The sequence below is a fragment of the Neolamprologus brichardi genome, chromosome 17 (genome assembly GCF_056152115.1).
Source record: "Neolamprologus brichardi isolate AB-2024 chromosome 17, ASM5615211v1, whole genome shotgun sequence".
In the NCBI taxonomy this organism is placed as follows: domain Eukaryota; kingdom Metazoa; phylum Chordata; class Actinopteri; order Cichliformes; family Cichlidae; genus Neolamprologus; species Neolamprologus brichardi.
Window position 1 is genome coordinate 1,000,356 of NC_142120.1, and position 17,604 is coordinate 1,017,959.

A 17,604-nucleotide genomic window follows, 5' to 3' on the forward strand; every position below is an offset into this window, starting at 1 on the left:
AAGAGAGGGAGGGGCTTATGACACCAACTGTCTGCCACCTATAATCTGGTCGTGAGATCCTGTCACAGATAATCCTCCGTTTGGAGCCGTGGTATAACCAAGATTTACAAAAGAGACTTTTTTAGTCAATATGACCCAGAATGAGTGACTGAGCCAATAAACTCAGCAGGCAAGTATTTACAGGGGTCAGAAAGCCTCTCCCATAGACGTCTGTAGGACTGTCGCCATCTGGTGGCAGATGAATGTAAGTTTTCATGAACTTCCACATTAGCTTTATTTTTCTGACACATAAGCTACACCATGTTTTCTACTGGGTATGTTTTTAAGTATTTACTTACTGTACATGACACATGTGGGATTGTACTTACTGTTGGAATTGTCGTCACTTTTATATAAAGGTCCTAAATTTCCAGAAACACTAAAAAACGTCTTTCAGGTAACTTTGGAAAATGTGTCCGAGCTCATAAACAGGATTAGAGGAACGCTGCCAACACGGGCGCCAAACATGACAATCTTATAAAACTGGGACTTATCAGACACTACATCCTCATGTTTTATTTACACTCCTGAAAACCATTCATGATGCTGAATTCATTTGTTACAGGACAACAAATAAATAATAAAATGAATAAAGAAAGTCTAAAAAGAAACAACAAGCTTCTCTCTGAGAAACACATCTGCTGTCACTGCTATGAACATAGACAACGAACATTTTAAATAACAGAGCTCCTGCCTTCTACAGAAATATTCCCATACAAGTAAACGACATTCCCAATTCTAATATTTTCATTTTAGATTTTGTCACAGATAGTCTCATCGTGCTCCTCTACTGACTGTAATGATTGCCTTTGCCATCTGGGCTCCCATACGATCTTTGAAACTCTGAGATACACAAAAGTATTTGAGCCACAGATACCATGAAGCTCTGATGCACAGATGTTGTCTTGATGACTCCACAGGACGTTGTTAGATCAGCAGATTGGTGGTGACTTAACTACGAGCATCAGCACTCAGTTACTCTCCACTTTATATGATCTGCTCTCTCATGGTTGAGTCACTTTAGCTCCTAAGAGGTTCCACTTTGCAATAATACCACTTATAGCTGACTGTCGAATGTCTAAGATGGAAGAAACAAAAACTGGGAGGTTTAGTATTAAAGCTCAGATTCTGTGAGCTGCTCAAAATCTTTAGGATGACCCAGTGTTTTACAAATGTCTGGACCACAGACCAGGTGAACAGGTGATCTGAGTTCATGATTGTGTCAGTCTGTGACTTATGTGGCCCAGTGTTTGTCCATAAAATAATGTATTTCATATTTTCTCACATTTTTCATTTTGTCTCGAGATAAAAAGATGTTTCTTTGGAAATGTCAGTTTACTTGTATGTGAGTATAAGTGTTATAAGACGAAGACTGTTTGACCAGCTGAGCATCAGTGCTGAAAGAAAAAGGCAGTTCGATCATGATGTTAATTCAAACGAAGCAGTTCCTGACAGCAGCTGCTAATCCGCGTGTCACAGTAACCTGGTGTCAGAGTACTCCATCATGTTTCTTAAGCAACACAAAGACAAAACTATAAACAAGAACAAAAACAACACAGTCAAAAGATGAGCATCAGTAATGACCAACTGATGTCCGAAGCTAGAAAAACATGATCCAAGTTGTAACTAAGTTATTCTGAACAGATCCCAGCACAGCGTTTAAGTCTTGGCTGGATACATTGTAACATTTCAGTAGATAAATCCAGTGGAATGAAATCGTCGAAGCCGCTCAGTCCCGTCTCATCTTCAACACGTCATAGTTCTGTAACACACCCGCTCGACTTTAGACTTACAGCGAGGGCTGGATCAACTCAATCCTCCCTTAACTAACCAATCACAGCAGATGGCCCCGCCCCTCCCTGAGCCTGGTTCTGCTGGAGGTTTCTTCCTGTTAAAAGGGAGTTTTTCCTTCCCACTGTCGCCAAAGTGCTGCTCATAGGGGGTCATATGATTGTTGAGTTTCTCTGTATGTATTAATGTAGGGTCGACCTTATAATATAAAGCGCTTTGACGTGACTGTTGTGATTTGAACTATATTGAACTGAACTGTCTGTCCCTGGTGGTATTTAAAGTCTCCGCTTTCACAAACTGGATGTTGTCAACAACTGCCTGCTGGACTCAGTGTTGGTGAATTGATGATGTGAGTAAATTCAAGCCCATGTATTTGTGATTCACGGTTCGTGGCTGAGACCTTTCAAACCTTATGCCTGTTTCGAGGAGGCCCTGCAGATAACCTGCTGCCTCTGCTGATCCCTGGGACAAAAAGTGTCTCATTAGATGTAATTACCTAAACGTTCCCTAGATGTTCAGCAGAGCTAAACGTGCTGTCCCCTTTTAAAGCGACTTCTTTATCTGCCGGGTCGACTGAGGCTCTCCAGAAAAGTCGAGGCAGATGTCAGTTTGGTTAAACGGGACACTGCAGCTCGCCGTTTCATCTCGCTGCTGATCAAAGCTTCTGTTTCCTACATGCTCAGGCTGAGGCGCCGCTTTGACAAGTCGATCACTCTTTTGTAAAGACACACACACACACACACACACACACACACTTAGCCTTATGACTAGAATGAAAAATGAAACATTTGCATTGAGCGAGTCAACAGTTCATTCACAACATGAAGGTTCAGTAAAAAGCAAAAGTTTCAGTAGAAGAGGAATCATGTATGAAACGTTAGATTAGGATCATTCGCTGGAATGTGCTGCACCTACACAACGATGGAAATGGTCCAACGTGACGATGCCTGGTTGTCATTTCTCTTGAATATTCTGTACAATAATGTACATCAGTGGAAGTCCTGGATCTTCTCTTCTGGATCTCGCCTGTTACTTGTAACTGGAAGGACCCCAGAGGTTGGAGAATTCATGTGATCCCACTCCTGATAGTCACATGGTTTCATGTTTGATCCACTGGCTGTGAGATATTCCACAAAAAGCTTTAAAGGATCATAAGAAGGTTTCACCAGATCTCTACTTGATCTTCTGAACAATTAATCCGTTAGCGTCTCCACAATCAGCAGACCAGTAAACAGAAACAGTCCTCAGGCTGGAGTCACTATTTTTCCACGAGCGCTCACTCGTTACAATTTAGTCTTTCGTGGTCTCCGTATCGTTTCCTTCACGTCTGTCCTGGTCACGATCATTTCTGCATCTACTCCACAAAATAAAAATAAACACAACTTTTAATTTTTGATATTTCTTCAGTTCTTCAGGTTTTTTTCTTGTATTTTCAAGATATCATCAAGACACCCATTTTAAACACACACACACACAAAATCTGTAACCAGGATAGAGCGGATATGAGCTGACACATGAAAACATGGAATAGCTTGATTTGTCTGTGGGTTCAGCTGGCCTGGCGCAGCCGGCTTTAGCACACGGTGCCGTTCTCCTGTCGAGATTTGGGACAGGTAGACCTCGGTATTGGTTGAACGGAGGGCGCGAGAGTGCAGAAGAAGCCGGAGATGAGCGTGAGGCCGAGGCCTCCCCAGGCGCAGAACATGGACCAGCCGTAGCCGTGGCCGATGTCATCGGGCAAGCTGTACAGGTACCGCGGGTAACGGGAGAGCTCGAAGTTGATGCCAGCGACGCAGGTACAGAGGGAGATGATGCAGAAGGTTCCTGCAAAAACAACAAGATGTTGACAGATGTGACAGCTGTGGTGAGCAGCAGCAGCAGGAACTGAACAGGTCACATCATGCAAACTTTAAAATACAACTGCAGTTGCTTTAATTATCTTTGAATAGATCCAAAACATTTCCCTGCATTGTGTTCACTGCAAATGCTTCACCTAATGCATTAAGTGTTATTATCCATGAAGTATTTGTGAGAATTCACAGTGGAAATGTCACAGTGGGCTGTGGTAGAGCAGCAAAATCACCTTAATATTAATCTCAAATGCAATTATGATTTTGACTTCCCACAATAAAATGAGCATGACTGAGCAACGTCTCAAATCCAAAGTTAAAGCACACACACACTCTGAATCAGTGCCTGCATGTTAGTCACAGCCTGGTGCAGCCCTGGATGATGCAAACACGACAATGACAGAAGATTTGGGATGAGGCCACGGATCATTAAACTGTTGAAGCACTTGGTTATGAACATTTTCCATCCTTCACTTTTCATCGCTTCAGTTTTTCAAATAGTTCTTTTATGTCATGTTTATATGTCATGGCCCTGGGTCATGTGACCCAGTATTCTGAGTTTCTTGGTGTTTTGTTTTGTTTTTCTTTTTAGTCTAGTTTCATTTCGGTTTAACTAGTTATCCAGTTAGTCTGCCATGTTTCATGTCCAAGTTTTCTTTGTTTGTCAAGTTCATGTCTGGATCTCCTCATGTTTCCTGTTTTATTTTGAAAGGGTTTTGTGTTATGTTTAGTTTCACGTGTCCTGTCATTATGTTAATTGTTGTCAGCTGTTTTCATGTGATTCTACTTCCTTTGCTCATTCCTTATGTGTATTTAGTCTGTGTGTTTCCACTCAGTCAGTGTCAGATCGTCTGTTAACCTCACCACAGTTTTCACAGGTTTACTCCAGTGTTTCTGTGTTTTCTAGTTGACTCAGTGTTCAGTTTGTCACAGAGTGTCACAGCCTTTTTGTTAACACAGTGTTCGTAACCTCCTTAGTTTCCCTAGTTCCTTGTTTTTCTTCTGCAATCAGCCAATAAAGGCTCGCTTTGTTTTTGAAACTATGTGTTGTCTCCACCGTGTCTGCGTCTAGGTCTACCTCTTTCCTCACACCGGCGCACCCCGCCGTGACAGAAAGGCCACGGTTATTAAACTGTTGAAGCACTTGGTTATGAACATTTTCCATCGCTTCAGTTTTTCAAATAGTTCTTTTATGTCATGTTTTCTTTCTGGATTTATTTGAAATTCTCTCTCACAGTTGAATGAAACGATCAGAAACTGAGTGAAATGACAGATCCAGCAGGCGATCGAACAGTTATTTCCCATCTTCACAGATCCTCCGTCAGACACATGTACAACACATATACTGTGCACATCGTTGATCAGTGACCTCCCAGCCCAGTGTTCAGTCAGTGCTGCTGGTTTCAGTCATTGTGCAAATGTCCTGTTTATAAAGCTGCAGTCAGCTGATGATGATGAAACGTTTCTCCCACTGAAAACATCCAGATGAGCAGAATCAACCTTTTGGAATCTGGTCGAAGGCTTTGCTTTCTCTTTGTGTCTCCCTGTCCTCTCTGTGCTTGTGTCGATGTTGATGTTACCTTTTCCCAATGATTTCATCAAGAGGCACAACTTAAGACGGTGGCTGAGGTTCAGTCTTTGCTGGATCATTGAGCGACGCTGTTAATAAAGCCCCGGTTCTTTAGTCTGGTGGGTTTTCCTTGCAACTAATGTCACCGTTCTTCCCCTTGTGTACAGACTAGAGATGGCACGATACCACTTTTTTATGTCCGATACCGATATCATAAATTTGGATATCTGCCGATACCGATATGAATCCGATATAGTGTTTTTTAATCAATAAAACTGTTTTTTTTTATATTTTGTTGCATTTTGTATAAGTTCATACTCAAGTTTAAATAAACAACAACACTAAAGCTATTCTGTTATACCTGTATGTAAAAAACACACTGCGCCCAAAATATTTCATAGTTCAGCAAAACTGATCAATTTTCAAGAATAATTAAATAGATTCAACATCTTTCTTCTACAGAACTGCAGACTGCACAGATGGTTCCCAAAGGAAAAAGTACTACAGCTTACTAGAGTATATTAGACTTAACAGTTACTATATACAGTAATGGACTTCTATATATTTACATCAGATTAAAACTTTGGGTGTAAGAGTCAGATAATTATTTATTAAAAGCTCGACATTTTAAATGAGAATAAGAAAGAAAAGTATGTCTTTGTGCCCCCTTTTCCCTGTTCATGCCCTATCGGCCCCCCTGGCTACACTTTGCTAGCTCCGCCCCTGCACAGTTACGTCAGCTGTAGAAAAAGATCCTGGTGTAGAAATAATATTAAATAAATTCTAACAACAGCTGATCAAGCTTAAACGTGCTGCTGCTGTTCAGCTGCTGGTTTCCTCTTTCTGGTGAGAAGTGGGCCAAAAACAAAGAAGAGAGACGATCAGCTGATCATTGATCAGTTTATGATTGAAGCAGGAGAGAGAGAGAGAGAGAGAGAGAGAGAGAGGCAGATGCTCCATATATCAGTTGTTAAGCTTTACAAACATTCAGAGATGAACTTACACTCTTGCTTTACTTCTCTCCGGGAAAACTTCCTCGGAGATGAAATGCTGGTTTGGTAGCGACGCTACAAAAACACACAGCCGCTCTATCACGTGACCACACTGCTCCGACGTGCTACGGTTATGAGCCGAGTTACGCCGTGTAGCTAGTTCTGTGAGGTGCTTTTTGATATTTAATGGATCGGATTACATTTTTTATTTCTCGCCGATATCCGATCCAGTAATTTGGGTCAGTATCGGACCGATACGTCATATCGGATCGGTCCATCTGTAGTACAGACCTTCCCTGGATTGTCTCCTCCTCTGAGTGCTTGGAGAGACTGTTGTGCATAGATTATAAGAACCCACCAAAGGTGTTTAAGAGCAACAGGGCCAAGTTAGTGTCAGCAGCAAGTCAGTGGAGAAGACTGCAGTTCTAAAATGCATCAAACCCACTGGAGAGCAAAGTGGGAAAACACCAGGGTTTGTAGCCATGGATCATTTTGTGTAAGAAAACATAGACTTTAAATCATTCGAATGATGATAAAAATATTTCAACAAACATAAAGGCAGAGAAAACTGCATAGGTCCTTGAGTTAGTGTGTGTGTATGTGTGTGTGTTTCTGAGACTCACCTCCCATTAGGAAGAGGAGGCCGGCCACATATTGCATGAGGCCTCGGTCCCAGCAGCAGCCCAGCAAACCAATGACCCAGCCGAACAGGATGATGGCCACGGCCATGCCCATGAAACCAGCTGTCATTCGCCGCAAGTCTGAGGAAAGACAATAAGAGAAACTGAGTGTTAAGGTTATAATAAATACTGCAGCTTATTTCTTCTGTTTGAGTGACGAGAAATCAGAATATCATGGTCATGACAGAAACAACACGTGAATAGTTCATGTGTTGTTTTATTGTTGTTGCAAAAGAACACTTTGTTTTTTAATGTATTATTTTAAATAGACATGTGCTTCATTTAACTTACAGAAAAGGGGCAACAAAATGCTGTGAAGATTATTGCCAACATGTCAGTAACATTTCAAACACCACATCCTGCATATGTTCCAAAAGCATCTGCTGTAAAGAGTGAAATCCAGTAACTCTGGACCTGAGAGGAAAGCTACGCGTGTTCGGGACGTTATCACGAGAGAATCGGCCTCGGGCAACGTCAGCAGCACCTGTACAGCCGAGGACCTCGACTCAGGCAGTTTTCATCAGCAGGTAAAGAGCTTGCTTCTTTTATCCAGCTCAAAGTTACTCGCCAAGTGACGAGGACCCACGTGGTCACACGGCGAGTGGGGTGGAGCCAAACAGATACATCACTCTTAAAAGCATGGAGAGAAGCTGAAATCTGTTGGTGCAAACTTATTATAAAAATGTTTATAGCTGGTGAAGCTCTGCTGCAAATGACCAGCTACAAACCAAAACAGAGAGACAGGAAGACGCAGAGTACTCCTCTGGGGGTAGCAGCAGGGCAACCTGATCTGGAACTAGATTCTATTCTATTCTATTCTATTTCTACAGCACCAAATCACAACAACAGTCCTCTCATGGTGCTTTATATTGTAAGGTCGACCCTACAATAATACAGAGAAAAGCCAACAATCATATGACCCCCTATGAGCAGCACTTTGGCGACAGTGGGAAGGAAAAACTCCCTTTTAACAGGAAGAAACCTCCAGCAGAACCAGGCTCAGGGAGGGGCGGGGCCATCTGCTGTGATTGGTTGGGGTGAGAGAAGGAAGACAGGATAAAGACATGCTGTGGAAGAGAGACAGAGGTTAATAACTATGTAATTAAGATAACAGAACAAAACAAGGACTATCAGCTGCAGCTGAAGATGGAGGAATAACAGCATCCTCTCCTCCAGCATTTCTAAGCACTTTTGCTTTAATGGGCAGCAAAACCTGTGTCACGTGACCAGGGTGATGAGGCCTGCACATCAGTGTCAACTACGATCAAAGGATAAAGTGAGTAAACTGAGCATCTTTGCTAAATGAATTCATATTTTAAATCACTGATGGTTTAAAGCAGAGAAAGAAACCTGCTGGGAAAAAGGGAAACGATCCAGTTTGGTGCCTGGATGTCGTTCCTCTCTCCTGCCAAGCTGGACGGCATTTTTGTCTTCCAATGTACAACACGAGTCTGTGTGTAAAAGGCCAGGAAACTAAGCGAGGCCAAATGCAGCAGATTGCACAGAGGCGCTGACAGACAATGGCTGCTGTCTTATTGGCTGCTGTGTGTCCCTTTGATAGGACACACTTCTGGCACTGCTGATAAAACCAGACTTGTCTGACTCAGCAATTTTTGACACAAGATTTTCTTAATCTTTTGAGGTCCGTAGCCAAGTTGCTAAGTGAGCGACTCAGACTGGAGCCAGAAAGCCATTTGAATGAGTCAAAGGCAGGAGAGGAAGTGAGGGGGAGGCAGAGAGCACTTAGAGGTAGAGCTCAAAGACCGTTTGATAGTAAAGCTCTAGATGCTGAGCGTGGAAGAGAGAGTTACTCATTTGGAAGTCGCGTGTGGTCGTCAGAGCTTGTTTAAGAAGTTAACACACACAGATTCCTAATTATAGTAGATTAAGTCCTCCGTTCACTGTAATGGTGCGTTGAGCAAAACTAAAGATATTATTTACAGCTTCAAACCATTTAGAAATTCTGCTTATGAAAAGGTGGCACTGAATACTCTGGTGCTTGGGTGAAGATCACAGCAATCAGGCTTAATCGCCTGCTGTGCATCGCTACACACCAGAGGTGCTAATGATGAGTCTTTCTTTTTGAATGGACCTTTGTCAAAGTGATGTTGACATGTCTAAGAAGTCCAGCTGGACATGATATGGACACCAAAGCAAAGAGCTTCAACAAGCTGCTTCTGTGTGGGTTGAACTGTTAGGTCAGTTTCATTCCTGGAAAATAAAACACAAGATGAACACAGGCGTGTGTTTCTATGTCCTTTGAAACACGTTTGAGTCAAGCTGAACGTTTCACTGGCAGACAAGTGTGAGAGTGTTTTGGATGCATCTTAATGCACTTCACATGATCCTGTTTCTGGGAACCGAAACATTGATTTGTTAATGAAATCAGCGCTCTACCTAGACAGAGTGGAGTTTTTAAAGATTCAACTCTGTGTTCATGACGTGTCACTCGAGAGTTCGACAACATGTGGTCATGGTGAAGGTTTATAGAGATGCATAAGGCCATAACAGAAGGCTCTGGTGAGCTGTTATGGGCACCTCGCCATCCACACTGAACCTGCTGCATCTCTGTGGGAGAAGCCATCGTTTCACTGCTTGGATCCACGACCTCGTTCCACAGTTGATGTGAAAGATGACGTAGCAACGCTCCCTCTAATGTTTCATGTGTCTGAACACACAAACTCCCTGATATATATATATATATATATATATATATATATATATATATATATATATATATAAAGCTCTGACTTGTATTATGAGTCTGTAACTCTGTCTGCAAATACAGTAAATAATGACCAATGTTGGGCAATTAATGATATAGTTACTTCTTCAAAAAAGTTACTGAGTTTTGCAAACAAAGTGTTTTGCAGCTGTTTACCTAAAAATGCAGCCAAGGTGTTTTTAAACAAACATTTCAAACTATTTACAGAACAATCAGCTGTTCTGCATCAAATCTGATGCCACACAAATTATTTGTGCCACTCCAAAAATAATTTCTGTCCAATCTGAGATGAAGGAGAACAACAGCCTGATACCTGCAGGCCTGACAGCAGCAGATGTGTCACTGCTGTAACACCTGTAACACTCAGCAGTCGCCTCATTGTTCTGACACACAACAACACTACTGACTACACACTCACTACACACTCACTACACTACTGACTACACACTCACTACACACTCACTACACACTGACTACACACTCACTACACACTAACTACACAAGATTTGTGCTAAACGTCGCAAATCTCTCACATCTCAAACACGCCGTCACTCCTAAAACTTCCCCCTTCTTAAACAACTAAATGTCATGTTGCCATTGATTGGTCGACATGGTGCATTTTTCCACCAATAGGAAAGGCTGTTTTTTTTTTGGTTTTGTCTTTGCTCACAGGCTTTCGAGTGTTTTCCTTATAAAATGCTGTTTTTATATAAAATATAAACAACGACAGTATTCAGGAAGAAAAACAAACATTGCAGATATTTTATCATAACTCTGGTTTTACGTGGCCGATCAACACAATTTAAAAACTGGTATAAAGTCCACACTTGTTCTGTCTGTCCTGCTCACGTCTCCAATGCTTCATGTTGTCATTAACGTGGCTTCACTAATCCCATACAGGAGCAGCCAGTCACTGACTAACACTGCAAAACTACAAAGTTTTACTTTTAATTTCAATTCAGGTAGATTTTTTGTGCGCAGAGACGCCAGCAGTGCGCAATTGCGCACGCGCACAGCTTACAGGGAACACTGGACGGATGTGGATCGAAAGGTAAATCGACATCTTCACTTTTAAGCTCAGTTATCACTTCACTCAGTCGAGACCTCGGCAGTACTAAGAGCATCTGTCTGGATGATCTCAGCTCTTATATATGTTGAGGAGTTTGCTTGAGTAACTGGACGCTGTACCAATTAAAACTTTGAGAGTAAGTAAAAGAATCTTAACTTCAATACGATAATGGATACTAGAGGTGGGAATCACCATACATCCCTCGATACGATATTATCACAATACTTAACTCACGATACGATATTATTGCAATTTTTTAAAATATTTTGCGATATTCAGATTCTGTACATAAAGGTAAACTTTATCAATATTCATTTTCTCTAATATCAAAGTCTCACACTCAGTCTTTCTCTCATTTCAGTTTGATTGTTGACAAACTGAACGGTTTGTATTACAGTCTAGTCCAACTTAACTGAATCAACCATCTGGTACAATTATAGCTATTCTGAACTATGCAGTTTATGAAAACTATGCAGCCCCTTCAGCAACTGAAGAATTTGAAAGTAAATTAAAACAAAATATAATTTTACATTAAATAAAAAAGTTTCAAACTTAAGTAAAATAAAACATGTCTTAAATTAAAATAAGTAAACTGTCATGTTTATTAAACACATTTGGACAGTGAAGGAATGTCAGGATTCTTGCTCAGAAAAAGGATCAACATGCTCTGAAGTCAGAGCACAAAAACCTTTTTTGTAACAAAGTATCGATTTCTGCTGTCCCTGTATCCATACATTATTAGCAAACAAAATATCACCATGCTACACAGTATCCATTCCCCCCCCCTAATGGATAATAATAAAACTGGAGTGATTCATACCTTCTAACACCTGTTAAAAGATGTGCAGCAGCATTTTGGACTAAGTGCAAGTGATGGAGAGACGAGTGCTGAAATGCAGTAGTCCAGTCTAGAAGGGTTGAAGGCATGAATACGTTTTTCTAGGTCTTTAGGAGGAAGATGAGGTTTTGCTTTGGCCATTTGGAAGCTGGAGGCCACCACCCGATGAAGTCAACAGAACTGCATCGTCAGCGAAAAGGATTAATTATGCTTCTACTTCTACCTTTAATAACTGTAATTCTACCAAGTCTATCACCATCTGTCTCCAGGTGCCTGAGGCGTTCTTGGAGCAGCTCAGGGACCCATTTCCCTGATGCTCCGTGTTTCATCCTATTTTATGGTCGTGGACTCGCTGGTCCTCCTCCTTCTGTTGCTCACAGAGCCTGGGGGTGCTGGACTTCAGACAGAGGCCTCCGTCTGCACTGTGAGGAGTTTTTGCATCGTGACTTCGACATCAGTGGCATCTATCTCGTCTAGAGGCCAGTTTATTATTCCAGCTGAGTATCTGATGACCAGTAGGGCGTTCGCATCGATGCCTTGGATATTATTCCTTACATTTAGCTGGTTTTTCAGCACCTGTCTGGTGGTATTTGGCCGTGGACGACCTTTGTCACGGTTCCTGTATGTCTGCTATTCTGCTCTGGTAGCGCTGGGCAGACCTCCAGTCCAAACGACATCCTAATCAGAGTTATTATAGTTTTGTATTTTCTAATTAGTTTGTATTTTCTAATTAGTTTGTATTTTCATTTCATTTTGACTTTGTGTTTTTAATTTAGCTTCACTGAGTTTCCACAGCGGATTGTCTTGTTTCAGTTTAGATAGGATAGAAATTCCATCTGTTTTTCCGACTGTGCAGGGAAACCATTGAAATTGAACGTGAAGTTCTGACAAATTGTTTATTTGCTTTTTTCAGCATCTAGCAGTTTGTCTTTGGCGGTGCGTGCTGCGTCTGAGCAGTACTGTTTCTGTTCGCCACAGAGAAGAGAGGCGAGGGAGATGACCTTGGTTTTCCAGACTGCAGAGCGATCCTGCTGCCCATGTGCACTGGGGAGATAAGCGACAGTGCTGAGAAGCCAACTTGACAAACCTGATGCCACACAGCTTTAAAGCTCAACACAGTTTTTCCATTACACCGAGGTCCTGGCTCAGGGATGCTTGTGTTCAAGACGTGCAAAGCCACACAAACGCATCCTATCTGCTCGGTTTTCTGTCACATTTTAAAGCAACTTTAAATGCAGCTGCATGGTAGTAAACAAAGGAGCTCAAAACAACAGATTCTGGAGCTGTTTAATCTGTGTGCACATTTTACATCGTCTGTTCATTCAGTTTAGCCCCTGATGGAAGATGCAGGTGTGCAAATAAGTGTTCGGGGCATGCATAAGGTTTAATGTAGCTCACAACAGGAAGCACGTCCACCTGCACTGTGAAAGGAAAACAACACATTTTCTTATCCTGTCCGGTTTGTGTCCCGTGAGAGATGTTTAGCGTGCAAAATGGGTGGTAATATGTAACTCACCTTACTGAGAAAAGCCATGCACAGTGATTGCATTAACGTGCAGTACATCATATCTGATACATGCAGTTTTACAGAATCAGTGTCATATTTTTCCCCCTGATGAACCAAAATAAATTGCACAATACAATTTGTTGCTTAACCTTAAGTCATCTGTACTCTTGATTTAGTCTTGAAAGGAGGCAAATGGATGTTTTTTGAAGATGTTTCACTTCCCATCCAAGAGTTTCAGATCACGTCTATATTGGGTCTGTCTGCCAGTGACTTATTCTGGACTTCCATACGACGACCACACTAGGTCCACAATTGGACATCCAATCATCACCCAACTCTGATGTCAACATGACGCTCGACATTTGAACTTTGGGTCTTTTTTTTGGACGTCATGACTCATCTGGACGTCTATTACAGGTGCAGGAAATTTACACGATTAATAATATTTTTTTTACAAATCAGCATGAGACATGTTTGTGTGGGTCCCCCCACAGTCCAGTGAGGTTTGGTGAAGTGCTGATTAAATTAGCCGTAGGTGTGAGTGTGAGTTTGAATGGTTGTCTGTGTGTGAGCCCTGCGACAGACTGACCCCGCCTCTTGGCTCCACCCCCCCATGAACCTGAATAAGAGAATATATGGATATTATATGTTAGTCTACTGATTTATTGAGTACATGTTGTCAGGTTAGGGCTGTGTGCAGGCAGCAGTGGTGGTAAGGAGGCAAAAGAGTATTTCAAAACTCAGCTTTTATTGCTGGCAAACGTAACAAAAATCCAAATAAACTTACTTGAGCAGACAGACAGAACACACAGCATAAAAGAGGGTAGACCACGACACAGACACAGAGAAACACAGGGCTTAAATACACAGAGGGAGCAATCAGGGAGTAACAGGAGGGAAACACAGCTGGGGCAAATCAGGCCTAACGAGACAAAGGAAGCAAAACCAGACGCATTTACATGAGACAGACTTTCAAAGTAAAACAGGAAACATAACACAGACTGAACTAAAGACACTGACATGCAGGCACTACAACAGAGGGAACAGAGACGTGGGACCAGGGCAGACAGACACTGACTGGACACGGGGATATAACAGCTAAGGATACACAGAGACGAACTTGACAAGGGGAGACAGAGACATAAACCATAAGACAGAACTCAAAGAAACCAAAGACTAGAAATGATAAATAATATAATAAACTCAAAAACCCCGGGTCAACCAGGCATCCTAATGGTGTTTAAAAAATAATAATTTTACATTTTCCTGTTTTTCTTTAATTGTTTTTTTCATTTCAATTAATCAAGTTATTTATTTGTAACCAGGTTAAAACTGCCAGTTATTAAAATGTGTTGAAATATGAAATACATGTTTAAATGGTTAAAGTATTTTTGGAATTCCCTTTTAGTGTGTTTAATGAGTTTAACAGAGCAGTTGGATTATATGTTGTTCATTATTACAAGTTTCCTGTTTTGCTCCTGATTGTAGGAGGAAATGAACGTGACTGTGATCGTCGATGGACTGAGAGAAGTTGTGAAGGAGAGTCTTTGTCAATGCGCACGTTTGTTTCAGCTCATGTCAGAGTCTGGAGACGCCGTGTTTATGTTTTGTGATTATTAATATTCATTCATTTGGTTGTCTGGTTATTTCCCGTGTGTAGATGTTCTCTTCTCCCTCGTGTTCCTCGTGTTGTGTCTCATGTTCTTGGTTCGATGTTCATGCTTCCTGTTTTACTCTGGAGAGTCTGGCATCCTGTGCTTCGGTGTAATTGGTTTTTCTTCCTCCCGGCCTTGTCTCGTCTGATTAGTGTCAGCTGTGTCTCCCTCCTGTGTGCAATTTCCTCGTTTCCCTCTGTGTATATATTGTGTGTGTTCAGCCCTCTTTGGATTGTCTGTGTTATCTCTGTGCAAAACTGGTATGGCCTGGATCTGGCCCACACAATGTGCTTACACGTGGCCCACATACTGCAAAGAATGACGGCTCTTTGGTGGCCCACACATGGGCCAGCATAAGGCCAGCTGCTGGCCCTGTGCTGGCCCAGAACAGTTTCAGCTCTGGCTCCAGATGCCTAATGTGTCCTTAATCAAGCCAATAGTGCAAAAGTAACATGGAGAAAATCTGTTCGCACAGTGAATGGACTGATTCTTATTTAGCGCTTTTCTACTGTCACAGATTACTCAGCGTGCTCTAAACAACATGCCACTTTCACCTAATCACACACTTTCTCTAAACTGAGTGCTTCCTCACTGCATTCACACACATTCACACTCTGCAGACCAAGGTTATTATCGTTAACGAAAACTAACGAAATAACAAAAACTAGAAGTGAAAAAACATTTTCGTTAACGGAAATAAAAATAAAAACAAAAAAAGGAAAACTAACTAAAACTATAATGAGTGTTCACAAAACTAACTAAAACTAACTGAATTTATAGCAAAAATGTGTTTAGTTTTCATTGATGTGTGCGTGTCATACAAGAGTCAAGGGTGAAAATGAAGTTTAGTTTCCAGATTTTTTTCTTGCTGTGTCTCATTATGCCAGCAGGTGGCAGCACGTTAGTCGAGTCGTCTGTGTCGCTGCTCCGTCCACGCGCAGAATCATGTCAGGAAAAGTCGGGAGCCAGAGTCCAATTTGGGATTACTTTGAATATGACTGTGTTTTGGATAAAGCAAGTGTCTTGTAGTGGAAACAGACAAATTATGAGGGACATTTCTAAAGGGAAAAAAATCCCACAAACCTTAAAGTGCACTTGAAAAGCTCACACAAGAAGGCTAACCTAGCTTAGCTTGAGAAGGTAAGGGAGCACACTCAACCCTCATCCCCAGAAACAGAAGCTAACCCCAGGCAAGGCAGCGTGATGCATCCCGAGACAACAGGACGGGGATATCTACACAACTGTGTGAGTCAATTACCTTCAAAAAGTTTATCAATTCACTTGAACCAAAATTACGAACACCCGGTGCTGCAAGAGTTAATAGTCTCATTGGGGCCAAGATATACATTTTATAGTTGCCTGGTATCAATGGTTGTTCATCTGCCTTTATTTATTTAAAGAACCCATAGGTGGGAATGTGAGTTGTCTGTCTCTGCGTGTTAGCCCTGCGACAGACAGGCGACCTGTCCAGGGTGCAGTATGGTAGCTGGAATAGCAACATACCCAAGGATGAGCAGAATGACTGATATGATGAAACTGGGATTTTGTTACACTTAATTATTGCAAACACAACTAAAACTATAACTGAAACTAATCAAAACTAAACTGAAACTAAAGATTTTCAAAAAATAAAAACTAAACTAAACTAGCAAACAATTGGTAAAAACTAATTAAAACTGATATAAATTTGAAAATCTGAAGTCAAAACTAAATAAAAATAAAAACTAATGAAAATTGCAAAACTATTAAAACCCTGCTGCAAACTGCTGTACCTCCTGAGCTTCAGCCACCCAGTGGTAAACATGAGTAAACCTTCCACATGTGACAGCAGAGCTGACAGAAGCAATATTAAAAAGTCTGACATTGAAAAGACGTCCACAACTTTCACTGGGCAACTTCACAACCTTCATTTTGGTTTTGAGCCGTTCACAGGTGGACTTACTGATGTGTTTGAGCTTCAGGACATGAACTCATCGCCACACACTGTCCCATCAATGATCTAACACCACCATGTTTGGCTGTAGCTAAATGTTCTGTGCTAGTCTGATTTCACATGTATGCCACTAATGAAACTGTAACAGGGTTTATTTGATGAGCATCCTCCAGCGTTCTTCACCACATGCTTTACTGCATATAGAGAGCAACGATGCTGCGCTTTAGGTGGCTAACTTGGAGGTAATTAGAGTACACTAAGAACATCGTGCGACTCTGTGAAATCTCCTGTGGCAGCTGGTAATAGTAAGCTAAGCTCTGTCTCTCGCTCCTCTTCTTCCTTACTTAAGTCACCATAAATGACTCGAGGATTTCTGGGCTGGTGGATACAGAAGCTCTGTGATGTGACTAACCGGATTAACGAATAGGAAGCAGCGAGGGAAGAAAATGCAGCACGGACTCATCATCCTTCTGCTGCTATGGCAACACATTAAATGTATGGAAAGTACAGCAATGCACTGAGACAACACACATCAAAGTAAGGAGAAAAGAAACGTTGTTCTTCCAGTAAATCAAGTTTTAATGAAGCTCATTGGTTTTCTACTGTGTGACTGTCGTGTAAATATCGCAGAGAACAACAGAATCTGCTTATTTAAAGAAGAATATCAGTGTTTATTTCTGCTGCACGATTCCTTTTGACTGCGACCTAATCTCTCCTGTTATTTGTGCAACGCGGGTGCAGAAGTAGAAATCTACCCAGACTATCACTGCAAACCTGATCAGTGACGTGTTGTTGGATTAGCCTTTGCATAAGTTCATCTTCATTCTGCTGTTGAAAAGATTCATGTGTTTTTTGTTTGTTGGTTTAATGTTTTGGTAACCTTTTGACCTTTTCTTTGAAAGCATGGTCAGATTTCCAGTCATTAAAATCGAAGCAAGATGTTAAACATTTCTTC

The 17,604-nt window shown here is 41.5% G+C and overlaps 1 protein-coding gene across 1 annotated transcript in view; it reads right to left on the minus strand.

Moving 5' to 3' along the window:
• Positions 1-501: 501 nt before the first annotated feature.
• The window catches only part of tmem178bb (transmembrane protein 178Bb), a 63,037-nt gene continuing 45,934 nt past the window's right edge, over positions 502-17,604 (minus strand). Inside the window, exons 4-5 of the mRNA XM_087830890.1 lie at positions 6,866-7,003; positions 502-3,654 (exon numbers count right to left, since the gene is read on the minus strand). Coding sequence (XP_087687016.1) covers positions 3,404-3,654; positions 6,866-7,003 — 389 coding nt within the window. The 3' untranslated portion in view covers positions 502-3,403. The remainder of the gene's footprint in view (positions 3,655-6,865; positions 7,004-17,604) is intronic.